We start from the raw sequence: 17,098 nt of genomic DNA on the forward strand, positions 1-17,098 counted from the left end.
GCTAATGTGGTGCCATTATTTAAGAAACGTGCTAAGGAAAAGCCAGGGGACTATAGACTGGTGAGCTTGACATCAATGGTGGGTAAGTTGTTGGAAGGGATTCTGAAGGCCTGGTTTTACATGCATTTGGAAAGGCAAGGACTGATTGGGGATAGTCAACATGGTTTTGTGCGTGGGAAATCGTGTCTCACTAATTTGATTGAGTTTTTTGCAGAGATGACAAAGAAAATTGATGAAGGTAAAGCAGTAGATATTGTCTAAATGGATTTCAGTAAGGTATTCGACAATGTTCTGCAAGGTAGACTGGTTAGCAAACTTAGATCACATGGAATCTGGGCGTGTTAGCCAATTGGATACAAAATTGGCTTGAAGGTAATAGACAGAGGGTTGTGGCAAAGGGTTGATTTTCAGACTGAAGGCCTGTACCCAAGTGTGTGCGCTGCAAGGATTGGTACTGGGTCCACCGCTTTTACATTTACATAAATGATTTGAATGTGAAAATTAGATTAGTAAATTTGCAGATGACACCAAAATTGGTGGTATAGTGGACAGTGAAGATGATTACAATGGACCTTGATCAGATGGGCCAATGGCCCCAGGAGTGGCAGATAAAGTTTAATTTAGATAAATGTGAGATGTTACACCTTGGTAAGGTAAATCGGGGCAGGAATTATACAGTTAACAGTAGGGACCTGGGGAGTATTGCCAACCAAAGAGGCCTCGGGGTGCAGGTTCATATTTCCTTGAAAGTAGAGTCACAGGTAGGCAGGGTGGTGAAGAAGGCATTTGGCATGCTTGCCTTCGTTGGTCAGTGCATTCAGTATATGAGTTGGGATGTCATGTGGCAGCTATATAGGACATTGGTGAGGCCACTTTTAGAACACTGTATTCAATTGTGGTCTTCCTGCTATAGGAAAGATGGTTGTTAAACCTGAAAGGGTTCAGAAAAGATTTACAAGGATATTTCCAGGATTGGAGGGTTTGAGCTATAGGGAGAGGCTAAATAGACAAGGGTGTATCTTCCCTGGAGTATCGGAGGCTGACAGGTGACCTTATAGAGGTTTATAAAATCATGAGGGGCATGGATAGGGTGAATAGACGTGGTCTTCTTTCCCAGGATAGGGGAGTCCAAAACAAGAAAGCATAGGTTTAAGGTGAGAGGGGAGAAAGATTTAAAAGAGACTTAGGGAGAAGGCTTTTCACGCAGAGGATGGTACGTGTATGGAATGAGCTGCCGCAGGAAGTGGTGGAGTTGGGCAGAATTAAAACATTTGAAAGGCATCTGGATGGTTACATGAACAGGTTTAGAGGGATATGGACCAAATGCTGGCAAATAGGAATGGATCAGTTTAGCATGGACAAGTTGGACAAAAGGGTCTAGTTCCATGCTTTAAAACTTTTTGATTCTGTGAGTGAGTCCTGAAGGATGTATCAGCAAGAAAGGTTTGCTGCTCATGGTTGGAGCTGCTAGATCTGATCTGAATCTATCCCATTTAGCACATTGGTGATGCCACACAACACAATGGATAGTTCTCAGTTCGAAAATAGGACATCTTCTTCACAAAGGCTGTGCAATGGTCACTTTTACCAATGCTGTAATGGATAGACATGTTGGTAACAGGTAGATTGATGAGGATGAAGCCAGGTACCTTCTTACCATCGCATTGTCTCTCAAACCATGAGCAGCAAACCCTTCTCGTTGAATTTGATTCAATGCACATGATATGAAGGTAAAGTTGAACAAAACGAATATAGTAAATGCTTTGAGCCCAGACAATATCCTAGCTGTAATACTGAAGATTTGTGGTCTAGCGCTAACCATGCCCCTAACCAAGCTGTTCCAAAACAGCTACAACACTGACATCTACCCGACAATTTACTACGTTTGGCATGGTTGCTCCGTACACAAAAGGCAGGGTTTACCTTGATATCATGTACAATGCATCAAATTCATCAAGAAAGGTTTGCTGCTCATGGTTTAAGAAACAATGCAAGGGTAAAAAGGTACCTGTACACAAAAAGCAGGACAAGTCTAATATGGCAACCAGCACAGCATCAGTTGTTCAAAAAAAGTGATGGGAGGTTAACAGCAGGAGAGATATTGAAATTCTGTGGGGTGTAACTTAGGGAGCGTGATGGAATATTCCACACTTATCTGGATTCTGACAGCTCCCAAATGTCTCAAGAAGTTCAATATCATCGACAGTAAGACATTTTCTTTAAGTGATTCCCCTCACCTTAAACATTTACCCTCTCCACCATCAATGCACCCTTGCTGCACTACTGATTACTGCATACCTTTCTACCTCATTAAATTAAGTATGAAAAATTGTTGACGTCCAAACAAATCCTGGCAGGACATCACTATTCATATCCTGCCAATTAAAGTAAGCATCTACTATCCCTGCTGTCTGTGTTATGCCTCTGAGCCAATTTCTTAACTAGTGGTGAGATGAAGCTCTCACATAGCTGTTGATTTACCAGTAAAGGGCTTTAACTGCTGAAAAATGGAGAAGGTTATACAAGGACCCTCCTGCCCAGCATTTAATTGCTGAGGTGGCATGAAAATTTAAGGATCTGCCCAGTGTCAACTTGTCCAATGAAACTAAACTTCTCATCGCCTCTAGGGAGGGTAAAAATGGACAAATAAATTCTTTCTCCAAAATAGCTTCTGCCAAACCTGCTGAATATTTCCAGATTGATAAAACAATAGCATGAAAACATATAAATTCACAGCCAGGAGTCAGCATCTCAGCCCATCAAGCCCTCTCTGTCATTTTATAAGGTCAAGGCTGATCTGATTGTGTCCTCTACTTTCCTGTCTATCCCATACTATCTTTACACCCTTGTCGGTCATAACTCTATCCAACACACCCTTATCCTTTGACATGTAATAGATGAGTAGGTCATTCTACTTCATATTAGCTCTTGCACTGTCATTTTCAATGAATATATTTTATGATAGTCCCAATAAAACTCTTGACTTCTTTGCTTTGCTCGTTCACAGTGGTGATCTAAATTAAAATGCCATATCCATTATCTTCTTTATAGATGAACTAAATTCTAAATCCCATTCAACAATGTAAATGTAAAAGAAATTGATTAATTTGCTCACAATCTTTTGGGTCTCCCATTAAAGTTAGAATTCAGTGCTAAAATTCAACATCTATGAGTATAACTTATGAATAGTTACACTTCAGGTAATAATAATGTCCCTTCTATGAAATTTAACTACGACTGAATACTACAGATTCGGAACATTTACGTTCAATGTTTTGATCCGATTGAAGTTTTATTATTGTTAGAATCCTTCAGGGTTTGATCACAACCAGAACTGTTAATAGAGTCTTAAGTAAAGGTAAAATTGTCATAGTCTTACCAGAATGTAGTTAGAGAGAGATGGCTGATGGTAGTTTAACCTGTGGGTTACCATGCCTCTGGTGAGAGAAGTTAAGAGGAGAATCCTTCATGGCAACCTCAGCTGGTGCAGGAATTGAATCCACATTGTTGGTGTCACTCTGGATATCAAACCAGCCAGCCAATTGAGCTAAACCAAACCCCGAACTGTAAGTAACTACTAGAAATTAGTTGTTTTTGGAACAGGTTCCTACAATCATGCTCATTGTCACATTCCAAGATTTGGGGTCACTTCCAAATATTGAATCAGCAAAGTACAATTGATTCTACATTAATGTTAAACAGAACTTAGTTCCATGATGAGGGGTGCACCAGCTGATAGTGCTTGGTGGATTAAAGAAGTAAATTACAGACTTCATACAGAGTACAAACCAATGATAGTGTGGTTAAGAATTCAACAGAAGCCTTGATATCATTAGTTGAAACTTAAAGCTGTTTCATATATTCAATTATTATACATTAAAACAACTCAATGTATTTTTCTAAGTTCTCAATGAAGACAAATTATAAGTTCAAACAATATTTATACTACTGCTGATTTAGCAACAAGCCACTTTGTGTTACATACGGTAATATGGGTTTCTGAAAGCTGAATTGTTCAAATGATGGTCAAGGGAAATAAGTAATACACAGCCACAGATTAATTAGCACTTTGATAACGAAACCAAAACATGAGGAGACCAAAACTGCACACAGCAATCGAGATGTGGTGTTACCAACACCATGTATAACTGAAACATAATATCCTTCCTTTAATGTTCAATTCTGCCTCAACTAAAGGATAGCATTCTGTTAGCCTTCTTAATTCCTTGTATCAGCATTCTAAGTTTCATAATCTGATTTACCAGAACACCTAGATCACTGTGCATCTCGGAATTTTGCAGTTATTCCTTGTTTAAGTTATAATTTATTTATGATTCTTCCTGCCAAAGTGAACAACTTCACATTTTCCCACATTCATCTGCCAGATTTTTGTCCGCGCACCCAACCTATCTGTATCTGTCAGCATCCTACTTCTGTGCAATTCACAACATGCCTTCCTAACTATCTTTATGTCATTTACAGATGTAACTACCATGCCTTGGCTCCCCTCATCTAATTCGTTGATTTAAATTAGAAAATCGAAGGCCCAGCATTCACCCTTACAGTACTCCAGTCATTACCTGCTGCCTATGAGAAAAAGATCAATTATGCACACTCTGTTTTGCCAGTCAATCAGTCTTCTATCCATGCTATTCTGTTACGCCTATGCTCCTACTTATCACAATAACTTTTAATGTGGCATCTTGTCAAATGTCTTCTGGAAATCTAAGTACAGTACGTCGACAGGCTCCTTTTATCTACAGAATGTGTTACTCTTTCAAAGAATTTCAATAAATTGGCTAAACATAATTGCCTTTCACAAAATCTCACTGACATTTCCTGATTACCGTGATTCTTTTGTATATGCCGTGCTTTCACTGCCTTTATGATCAATTCTAACACCTTCCTACCACACCAGATATCAAGCTAACTCATGGTTTCCTGTTTCCTGCCTCCCTCCCTTCTTGAATAGAAGAGTTATATTAACCAATATTCAGTCTACTGAAAAGTTCTAAATCTAATGAATTTTGGAAAATTATGGCCTCAGCATCTATTAACCACCTTTTAAGAGCCTATGATGAAGTCCATCAGGAATCAAGGAACTGCCAGCCTGCTGCTCCATCAGTTTGCTCCGCACCAATTCTTCAGTGATTGTCATTTCAGCTAGTTCCTTTCACCCTTCCATTTCTTGATTTACAGCCATTACTGAAATGTTGTCCTTTTCTTCAATTGCAGAGGCAGAATCAAAACACTAGACTACTTTATCTACCACTTCCTTATTATCTACAATTAATTCCCCATTCTTATTCTCTAGAGGACCAACATTCACTTTCGTTACTATCTTCTTTTTAAAGTACAAGTAGAAACTCTTGCTGTCTTTTTTATACTTCTAGTTAGCTTTTCATCAAAATTCCAATTTCTTGCTCCAACTTAATCTTTTAGTCATTTTTTCCCATCCTTTATATTTTATCCAATCAACTGACCTGCTACTCATCCTTGCAATTATTTGCTTTTTCTTAGGTTTTAATCTTCCAAATTTCCCAGGATGTGGGAAAGGTTCCAATGGATTGGAAAAATGCTAATATAATTATTCAAAAAGGGAGGGAAGCAAAAAGTAGAAAATTACAGAACAGTTAGTTTAACATCTGTCGGTAGGAAATAGTTGGAATCCATTATTAAGGAAATAATAACAGGAGATTTGGAAAGTCAAAACCAATCCATCACAGTCAGCATGGTTTTATGAAGAGTAAGTCATGTTTGATTAATTTGCTATAGTTCGTGGAAGATCTAACAAGCATAATGGGGATCCTGTAGAAGTAAGAAAAACCAAAAGAACTGCGGACGCTGTAAATCAGAAAGAAAAATCAGAAAAGCTCAGCAAGTCTGGCAGCATCTGTGAAGAGAAATCAAAGTTAACGTTTTGGTTCTGGTGACCCTTCCTCAGAACTGATAGCAGCCAAGAAAATGTTGGTTTATATGCAGAAGATAAGGTGGGGGGAGAGGGTAAAGAGTAAATAGTAGGTAGGGATAGAGCCCAAAGAGAGAGAGAACAGTTGGATAGACAAAGGAATCGATAACAATCTGGCAGGGAGGGTGAATAGCTGTTAATGGAGACTGTTAGTGGCTAACAATAGGTAGTATGTACTGGCAGACTATGTGATAATAAGGCATGGTATATGTGGTAGGGGATTGGGACGTGGGAGATTCAGGCCCTAAACTTATTGAATTCAATATTGAATCCAGAGGGCTGCAGGGCACCCAAGCAAAAAATGAGGTGTTATTCTTCCTGCTTGCACTGAGTTTCGCTGTAACACTGCAGCAGGACTGAGACAGAAATGTTGGCCAGGGAGCAGGGTGGTATGTTAAAGTGGCAGGCAACTGGAAACGCAGCGACTTTTTTATGGCCAGACTGTAGATGTTCTGCAAAGCAGTCACCCAGTCTATGCTTCGTTTCCCCAATGTAGGGGGGACCACATTCTGAGCAGCGAATGCAGTAGACTAAATTGTGAGAAGTGCAAGTAAAGTGCTGCTTCATCTGGAAGGTGTGTTTGGGCCCTTGGATACTGAGGATACTCACTCCTCTCATTTTCTTCAGGTCAGAGAGGTGGCCATAGGTGCTCGCATGTGCCTCAGTAATGCCTGTCTCTTTGTGGGGTATGTGAAACATTCCTTGTTCCAGTCCTATTTTGGCCCCAACTACAACTTTTTCTCTGATATATCGCTGATATTATCACAGCTGCTTCCCTCTCTAGTCTAGGATTGGAAAAGTTCATTGATTTCACTTCCAATTTCCATCCTGCCCTCAATTTCACCTGGTTTATCTCTGACTCCTCCCTTCTCTTCCTCAACATCTGTTTCCATTTCTGAAGATAGACTGGCCACTAATATCCACTATAAACTCACCGACTCCCACAACTACCTGGACTATACATCCTCACATCCGACTTCCAACTCCATCCCATCCTCCCAGTTCCGCCGTTTCAATCACATATGTTTCAATTGAGGCCAACTTTGACAAAGAAGCCTCAGAAACTTCTGATGAAGGGTCTAGGCCCGAAACGTCAGCCTTTCTGCTCCTATGATGCTGCTTGGCCTGCTGTGTTCATCCAGCTCTGCACCTTGTTGTCTCGGATTCTCCAGCATCTGCAGTTCCTACTATCTCCAAGCCTCAGAAATGTCCACTTTCTTCCTCAACCGAGGGTTCCCCAGCACCGTTGTCGACAGGGTCCTCAACCAGGTCCAACACATCTCCCGCACTTCCACCCTCACCCCCTCTCTTCCCTCCTGCAACAGCAATAGAGTTCCCCTTCTCCCTACCTACCATCCCACCAGCATCCACATCCAGAAGATCATCAGCTGCCATTTCCGCCAGCTCCAGCAAGATGCCACCACCAGATACATATACCCCTCCCCTCCCTCGTCCAATTTCCGCAGGGACCACCCCCTCTGGGACACCCTGAGCCACTTTTCCTTCAATGCCAATACCCCTGACCCCCAACAGCACCTTTCCCTGCCAGCACCAGAGATGTAAAACATGCCCATTTACCTCCTCCCTTCTCAGTATCGAAGGGCCCAAACATACCTTCCAGGTGCAGCAGCACTTTATATGCACTTCACACAATCCAGTCTGCTGCTCACAATGTGGTCTCCTTTATGTTGGGGAAGAGAAGCATAGACTGGGTAACCGCTCCCCTGAACAACTACGTTCTGCCTGCAACAAAGATCCTGAGCTTCCCGTCACCTGCCATTTTAACAGACCACACTGTTCCCTGGCCAACATCCCTGTCTCTGGCTTGCTGCAGTGTTCCAGCGAAGCTCAGCGCAAGCTGGAAGAACAACACCTCATTTTCTGCTTGTGTACCCTGCAACACTCCAGACTCAGTATTAAGTTCAATAATTTAGGACCTGAACTCTCCCATGTCCTAGCCCCCTACCCTACACACCAAGTCTTGTTATCACTAGCCTGCCATTACATACTACCTATTGTTAGCCACTAAACAGTCTTCACTAACAACTATTCACCCTCCCTGCCAGATCGTTACTAACTCGTTCGCCTATCCAACTGTTCATCTCTCTCTTTGGGCTCTATCCTTACTTATCGTTTACTCCTTACCCCACCACCCCCAACCTATCTTCTGCATATAAACCAACATTTTCCTAGCTACCATCATTTCTGAGGAAGGGCCACCGGACCTGAACCGTTAACTTTAATTCCTCTTCACAGATGCTGTCAGACCTGCTGAGTTTTTCCAGCAACTTCTGTTTTTGATCCTGTAGAAGGAGTTTACCTGGACTTCCAGAAGGCATTTGATAAGGTGCTACGCTAAAGGTATACAAGGTAAGATGACATGGTGTTAGGGGTAATTTATTAGCTAGGATAGAGGATTGGCTAACCAACAGAAAGCAGAGAATTGGGATAAATGCGTCTTTTCATGGTTGGTAAGATGTAGCTAATGGGATGCTACAGGGTTTGATCCCCAGCCCCTAATAATTTGCTACCTATATTAATGACTTGGATGCCGAGATAGAAGGTGTAATGGTCAAATTTGCAGATGACAGTAAAATAGGAGGGAAAATAAGTTGAAATAAAGAAATAAGTTATTTTCAACTGGATTGGGCAGGTTAATGGGCCAAAATTTGGCTGATGAAATTTAACATTATTAAATGTGAGGTTATCTATTTTGGTCAGTAGAATAGAAAGGTAACTCTCTACCTAAATGGAGAGAAACTTTAGACTGCTTCGATGCAGACAGATCTGGGTGTCCTCATGCATAAATCGCAGGAAACTAATATGCAGGTCCAGCAGGTAACAAGAATGGTGAATGGAATTTTGTAATTTATTACTGAAGAAATAGGGTATAAAATAGGGAGGTGTTGCTGCAACTGTACAAGGCATGAGTGAGACTGTAACTGGAGTATTGTGTACAGTTTTGGTCCCCTTACTTGAGGAGGATGTAGTTGCATTGGAGGCAATTCAGAGGAGATTTACTAGATTGATTCCAGAAACGAGGCATTTGTCTTATAAAGAGCAGTTTAGATCTATACTCTCTACATTTAGAAGAATGAGAGGAGATCTAATTAAGGTACACAAGACACTAAAGGGAAATGACAAAGTAGATGGAAAGAAGGTGTTTCCTGTTGTGGGACAATCTAGAATGAGAGGTCATAGTTTTAGGATAAGGCGTAACAAATTTAAAACAGAAATGTAGAGAAATTTCATCCCTCAAAAGGTTATGAATCTGTGGAATTCACTACCCAAAGTGCAGTGGATACTGAGATGTTGAATAAATTTGAGGAGGACAGAGACAGATTTGTAATTAGTAATCAGGTTGAAGGCTTATGGAGAGAGGGATCAAAATGGAGTTGAGGCCAAGATGAAATCAGCCATGATTGTGTTGAATGGCAAAGCAGGCTTAAGAGGCTGAATTGCCTTCTCCTATTCCTGGTTCTTTAACTTATTTAGTTAACTACGAATAATGGGTCCTCTCTTTGGAATTTTTCTCTACTGTAAGAATATGCTTATTCCCAACTATGATTGGTGATGGGTTGAATTCCTTGTTTTTATTCATCAAGCCATGAATCCTGTACATTCATCTGAAACTCTGGGCAAAGCTTTAGCTTTGTATTTTTTCTGCAAGTTATCGCCTCTAATAATAAGTAAGACATTTAGTCACTTGTCAGTACAGAACTTGAATATTGCTGAAAAAGGACATACTGTCAAATCTTTTCACTCGTCACTCATCAGGACATTTTCAAGAATATCAAACTTCAAAGGAGTCGCAATTTATAACGCATGAGTAAAGGGTGCTGAATGGTTGCAAGTCAACTCTGATTATTGAGGTGTTGCTTTGAGAAAAGCACCAGGAAACTATTGCCCCCATGTTTTTGATAATGAAACGTTGTTAAATGCTAGTTTTGTCCTTTACTGAAGTGTTGATGTCAACTTTGTACCCCAGCCCATTTGTGAACCCAGAATTCATCATCTATCATGTGCAGAGGCAAATCTGCTAATGCTCAGTTAAGCCATGAATCACAGCATGACTTTAACATCAACATTCCACAGGGTTTTTTGCCTTTTAGAGAACTTTTGAAATGCACGTGAATGAAAAAGATAACTCCAGTAAAACCAAAGCAATTGCTTCCATCAATCTACTGACAAGTCACTCACTTGAGGACTGCAGCTGTTCAAGAAGGCAGCTCACCACCATATTCTCAAGGGCAACCAGGGATGGGCCATAAATGTTGACCAACCAGCGATGCTCATATCCCACAATAAATTTAAAAAAAACTTACTGCAGTTTAACCATTATATCCATTTCAACAATTTTCTTTATGTTTTGTAACAGAGGAAGGCAAAAGTCATAATACTCTGATGGTTGAGTACAAAAGCAATTTCATTCTATCAAACCCTGTACAGCAACTATGATAAAATGAATTTTCAACACTCTTTCGTTTCTCAGTATTTTAAATAATACCAAACATCACCATACTTCAACTCGGAGAACAGGTTGAAATTGAAAAAAATCATTAAGCCATAAATCCCTAATTTAACCAACTGATCCATAATACATTCAACAGATTACCTCAACTACAGCAAATATACTTACATTATTTTCAATTATTAAGAAACAAATAGAAATAACTTGCCTTTATCAGTTGGTATTATCTTCTGCACTGTCATATTAACAATTAACTTTTCTTCAATAGTTACGAGCTGCTGTTGCTGCTCTGTAGTATCTACTGGACTTGGAAAAGCTTTGGTTGATGATGAAACAGTGGGAAATGTTGAACCTTCCACAACCTTTTGCGTAGCTATTTTCTGTTCAACAGAAGGTTTAGAAGTTGCCGGTACCAGTCTAGTTCTGGATGCTGGTGTTGTGAAGTACTCATGATCGATTTCAGGTTGTGAGACTTTACCAGTCATATCAACCTCCAAGATATCAGGAGGCTGTGTAACTGATTCATCAATAACTACAACCTCTTCAGCTGTAGTCTCACCAGGCTCATTTTCAATAATAATTGGAGTTGCACTCGTTTCTAAACGCTTAGGTTTCACTGAAGTTTTTATTTCATGATCAGACGTGAAAGCACCCGTACCAGGTCTAATTTCAAAAAGAGGAGCCATGATTGTTGATACCGTTTTAGGTACTGTTGAGGTTATGTTAACCCGCGCTGCAGTGGTAACTGGTCCAAAACTAACATCATCTGTTACCTTGGGGGTCAACTCTTTTTGAATATCATGTTCTGCAGACACAGTTTCATATACCGTTGGAGCTGGCATTACTGATGACATAATGATTTTCTCATCACCTTTATCTTCTTTTTTCTCATAATCTTCAGTCTTCATTCCATCCTGCCATGTTGAAGCTGGTTCACTAGTGCCAGTCCCTGCAGCAGGAAGAGTTGCTGTTATCTTCTTAGTTACCTTTTTGGGTTTCAGCTTTTCTCCCTCCGCCTCTGAAAAAGTGACTGAAGTTTCAGTGATGTGAGCCTTTTCAGTTAGCTGCAGTTTACCCATGGTTGGCATTGATGAAGTTTCAAAGGATGACATTGTTTTGTGCTCATCTCCTCCCACCAGTTTAACACTCTCACTTGCATTCTCTACTGTTGTTTTCACAATATCTGGTGATCTTGGTATTGTCGTGCCACTGGCAGGTTCCTTGATCTCTTGTTGTCTAACGGTCTGGGTGTCTTTATCTGAACTTTCTAATTTCACAGTGCTGGCACTCGTGGGCAGTTTCAGCTTATTGTCATCTGCTGTTACAATATCCATCTCTGTTAACAATGTGGTTTGTATGCTAGGTTGGACTTTTTCTCCCTTTTGGGCAGGATCACTTGTAACTTGAAATTCTTGTTTGCCTGATGGTTCAAATGATGCAGCCAAAGCTGTTGTCGCTCTTACTACCTCCCTGCTAATGTCTTCAGGATGCCCAGTAACACTTTCTCCATCTGGAATTTTTGCACTGATTACAGGTGTGAGCATTTCAGTGCTGGTACTTTGTTCTATTGTTGTTTTTACAGTGACTTCATCACTCGGCCTTTCTTTAATTCCTGAAAACACGCTGTGGCTTTGTATGGTTACTTTCTCCCCAGGTTTCTCAATATCAGTTTTGACTAGATGAATTCCAGTAGTCACTACTTCTCCTGATTTGGCTTCAGGGGTTAAATGAGTACTAATCTGCCCTTCTTGAAAAGGCTTTGAATCAAGGCTCATGCTTTGATTATACTCTTCAACAACTAACATTGGAGGTGGTGATACCTTCTCAACAATCAAATCAGTTGCAGCTTGATGCACTTTCTTTGGGCCCAAGGCTATTTGTGGTGTTGTTTTCTTTAAAGACCTCCCTGTGAACAGATAAAAGTAAATGTTGAAATTTTGTCAGAATACCACTTTGGGGTTATATTCCACATTACTCAGGACCAACATTACAAATTTCAAAAGGCATATACTTTTCCATTTAGTTCTACAAGAGAAATGTAGAAGTTGTTGAGTTTCTCTGGCAAGATCCCATGAAAACTTTAGCAGAGGTTCAACACAATTTTGAGGCTGGAATGCCTGCCAGAATGAGGCATGCAGGAACTCAAGGTGTACTATAAGTGACACGGGCTCCTGAGACGCCATAAAAATTGGGAGCCCTCCCCATCTCCACATATTCTGGTAGATCAATGCTGGAGGGGTATAGTAGATTTGTGACCATTTTAGTTTTCTGCAGGCCCAGATTAAACATCTAGGAACATGAGTTGAAATCCTATCATGGGGAATTTAAATGCAATTAATGACACAAACCTGCAAAATAAAGTTGGTATTAATAATAGTGACCATGAGAATACTGGATTGTCAGAAACACTCATCTGGTTCACTAACTTCCTTTATGGAAGGAAATCTGTTGTTTTACTCATCTTTACCTGGTGATTCCAGACCCACAACAATGTTGTTGACTCACAGCTAATGAGTGAAATGGCCTAACTAGCCAGTCAGTTGCATAAGGATGTGCCACAAATGCTGTCTTTGCCTGCACTGTCCACATTCTCTGAGTTAATTAACAAAAACAGGACAATCCCACTTGGAATTACTGGAAAATTCTGGCCGTGCTAAATGTTGCTAAATCAGCCTCAAACATTCTAATAAATGTGGCCTATTAAAATGCACTTAAGATAAAGTTCATGAATAGGAAAGGGTTAGAGGGATATGGGCCAAGCACAGACAGGTGGGACTAGTTTCATTTGGCAACATGGTTGGTGTAGACTAATTGGACGGAAAGGTCTATGACTCTCAGTAAATGTGTTGCCTGTCAGAAAAAAAATGCCTTTCTAACAACAGTTCATCATATGAGACACAAGAACAGGAAGTGTAACCATTGTACAGTTATGGTTATGACTTTGGCTTTTTGCACCCAGTCATTCACTTTATTGTCTGGAGGGATCAAAGCCAAATCCTTAAGAGGTCAGCATGTTAAACATGCAAAACTAAACAATCCCAGTGATTCCCAGCTGTCACTTAAGTAAACACAAAAATATAAATAGGGATTCTCCAAAGGTTCCCCAGCACATTGACAATCATTAGAATAAATCACCTCCCAAAATATTTTCAGTATGAATTTTACGTTACATGTTAATTTTCTCTTTACAAACTTGATAACCTTCACTTAGGATCTGAATGCAAGCAAAGGAAACCATTAAGGAGCACTGCCTATCCTTAATGTACATTGATGGTCTAGTGTTAATGTTTAAAGTTGTTTGGCAACCAGGAAGAGTGGAGCCCATTCTAAGAAGTCAGGTCTTAGCCACTGCAAAAGGTTGGCTGTTGGCCATCAACAAGGTGAAAGAAACACATCTTTAAGTGATTTTCATCCATTAGTAATGGGATTCGAAAGCTGGAGATATTTGAAATGTGTTTCAGAATGGATAATTGTAAATCTTTACAGCATTGCAGTGATAGTTCAACAGCTTTGACAGCATGTTGAAGTAAATTTTGCATGAATGTATTTTGTATAAAAACATGGAGATGAATTACATGAGAACTTTTCTTTAATGATAATGATTAGCTTTCATTTTTCCAAGTTCTTTAAAAAGCACATAAAACCAAGAATTGGCTTTTTTGCTTTCATATTTAAACCCTGCCATTTCCTGACTTTCTAGACTGGCTCCAAAATGACTAAAAATCGTAATTCAATCAGACAAAGCTGCTTTTGGCACAGAACAGCAACTCATGATCAGGCATAAGTCAAAATTAATTATTCATCACAAACATTTTCAGTGTCACTTCAGTATAACACTGTACATTTTCCTAACATTACACTTTGTGTGGCATTATGAGTTGGTGATAAATTGAGACAGTTACTGTTCACCTTCTTTCTAATGACTTAATCCTAATGTATGGGTAACCCCTAAAACAGGAGGAGGTATACTTTTATACCAAGTGTGCAGTTCAGGCAATACAGCCTCAGCAGGATTGCTGCAGCCATATATGATGCACTGAATTGAATTATTCATACAACAGCACGACGAAAAGACAGGTTTTCCCATTTCAAGCACATGCTGCATTTAATTTTTATCCCCATCTTGTTAGGATCAGTGATGCCACTTGGCTTATTCAGCAGTAATGCACAATAGGAAAGATTACAACTAAGCCAATATACCTTACCTTTATGCCAAATATGCTTGTCTGCTCATTTCAGTTGATATTCTCAAATTACTCTTAAGAACACCATAATGGGTGTAAATGTTTCACCATAGTTTTATTTAGTTCAAATGCTCTTTCTAACCATAAATTTGGAATAATGCATTTAGACTTATAGTCATTTTTAAATTTTAAATGGAGCAGAGTACAAAAAATTCAAATACCAACTCTTATCATTTACTGCAACCCTTGTGAAAAATGTCTACTGCAGCCTTGAGGAAACTTCATGTGCATAACATTACACATTATTTCTTACTCTGCACTTAGCCACTTCTGGCAAAGAGCTGCAAACTCATAGAGAACACATCAGAAAACTGTGTGTTTACAGTCTGTGCCTTTCTTGTTCAATGTGAATACCGGTCCTCACAGGCAAGAAACCATCTTGGAAATAGCCCCTTTATATTCTTCTGGCTGTGTTCATCTTGAGGCATGCTTCATGCTGATACTATTTGCTTCAGATAGTATGGTGCACCTCTCTCATACATAAATGAGTCAAGACCAGAAAAATAAAACTCTAAATGCAAGCCTTTGATCTGCTTTCCAAGAATGGAAGGAATATCATTGTATTGAAGTGTCTAGGATGTTTCTATGCAGTTGTACAGTGTTGTTACAGGCTTACAACTAGGCAGAACATAGCAATCATGGGGATGCCGATTGTGTCACAATCTACAATCCAGAGGCCTAAGATCCTATTTGGAGGAAAGGGGTTCAGATCTCACCATGGTACCTGGTGGAACTTAAATTCATTTAAAATCTATCTAAATTATAATGTTACTCTTAATAATGCTGGCCATGAGAAGCCTCACCGATTGTTGTAAAATCCCATCTGGTGCACTAACGTCTTTTAGGGGAGGAAATTGGCTATTCTTCCCACCTTCAAGCCTATATGTAACTCAGAGAGCCTCAGCAATGTGATTGATTCTTAACTGCCCTCTGAAATAGCAAGCCACTCAGTTCAAATCACTTAGGGAATGGGCAATAAATCTGGCTTTGACAATGACACCGACATCATATGAAATAACTTTACGATATACAGGAGAGATCACAACGTGCTTTGGGGTTGCACCAATAAAAGTCATATCTGACAATTTAAATTTATGGCCTCATATTGCTTCAATTATTACCGCTGATAGTTTAACCATCAGAACATTAGAACAATGCCTACACTAAGAAAGTACTTCAATGAATGCAAAGCTCATTGGGATATTCTAAAGGTGCTATATAAATGGCAGTCTATTTTTTGAATTTTTACTTCACTCCAATTCAAAATATCTTAAAATGATAGCATACATTTGGAAGCATGAACTTTAATGTTGCATTGCTGGTAGATTCCACAATTCAAGTGAATACAATATGAACAACCCGCATTACAATCATTATGGTCAGTTCAATAACCCTGTCAAAAATGGGGCTGTGGTAACTGTACCTCATGATTCAGTCAGGGGATCTGGAATTCCCAAATTCAACAAAACAAGTTTATTATCTTAATTTGAATATGCAATCTGTACTGTTGTATAACAATGCTTTGGACAAAGTTAAGTTTGAATTTCCATAAACTCCAGCCAAACTGCTGATTGTCACAGTCTTTGGGTGTAGGGAGATGAATTCTATATTAGACTTCATAGAGAGCAGATGTATTTGGTACAGCTCCTGAGAGTTCTTAGTAATTTTTCTGACTAATATTTTAAACTTATTCCTATCATGCAATACACCATCCTGTAACTAGGATAAGTGTCTCTTCTGCAGACTCTATAGTGATGTATCCTCTGCCACTAATCATTGAATGGCGCCTAGTCAAAATATAGACAAAGAAGGATTGGTAGCAGCGAACTACATCAAGCAACCCTACTTTGTGCCACACACTGGAAGAGGTGGCAATTATCACACAATGTTTCTAATGGGAACAGGACTAGTATCATTTTTCGTTCACTGGATTTAAAAGAAGTAAGGAAAATCATGAAGGGCACATAACAGAACTTCAATGTAGGTGATGGTAATTTGGATATTCTACTTGACAGGCAAGTGATGAAAACAGCACTCCCTCAGCCACAACGTGCAGCAAGCACAATTCAATGGATACCAGTTTCCGCATCAAAGCTCAGCTGAAAAGATAAGTAGGCCTGCAAGGCTAAGCATCAAGGTAATGCTATCAATAAGCAGGCTACTCAAACTAATACTATGGGCAGAGTCTGCCTGTTTGAACATGATGCAATATCAAGAGTGAAGATGGGACGCATTTATACAATTTCTTGGATTTTTCACACAATGTTTTTAAATTCTATTATGCTTCAGCTTCAACTTTATGGCTGGCACTTAAAAGTGCTCCCAACATCATCCAATATGAGAGGCTGCATCACCTCAAATATTTTGCATCTGTTATTTTTTAAGAAAAGGTGTAAATGGATTTGAAATGAACCA

The 17,098-nt window shown here is 39.6% G+C and overlaps 1 protein-coding gene across 1 annotated transcript in view; it reads right to left on the reverse strand.

The window, feature by feature from the left end:
- Nucleotides 1–17,098, reverse strand: part of LOC125481827 (versican core protein-like) — a gene marked incomplete at its 3' end in the record, with an annotated part of 115,445 nt that overhangs the window by 58,985 nt on the left and 39,362 nt on the right. Inside the window, exon 7 of the mRNA XM_048593749.1 lies at nucleotides 10,648–12,345. Coding sequence (XP_048449706.1) covers nucleotides 10,648–12,345 — 1,698 coding nt within the window. The remainder of the gene's footprint in view (nucleotides 1–10,647; nucleotides 12,346–17,098) is intronic.

This window comes from Rhincodon typus, chromosome 3 (genome assembly GCF_021869965.1).
Source record: "Rhincodon typus isolate 14 chromosome 3, sRhiTyp1.1, whole genome shotgun sequence".
NCBI lineage: Eukaryota > Metazoa > Chordata > Chondrichthyes > Orectolobiformes > Rhincodontidae > Rhincodon > Rhincodon typus.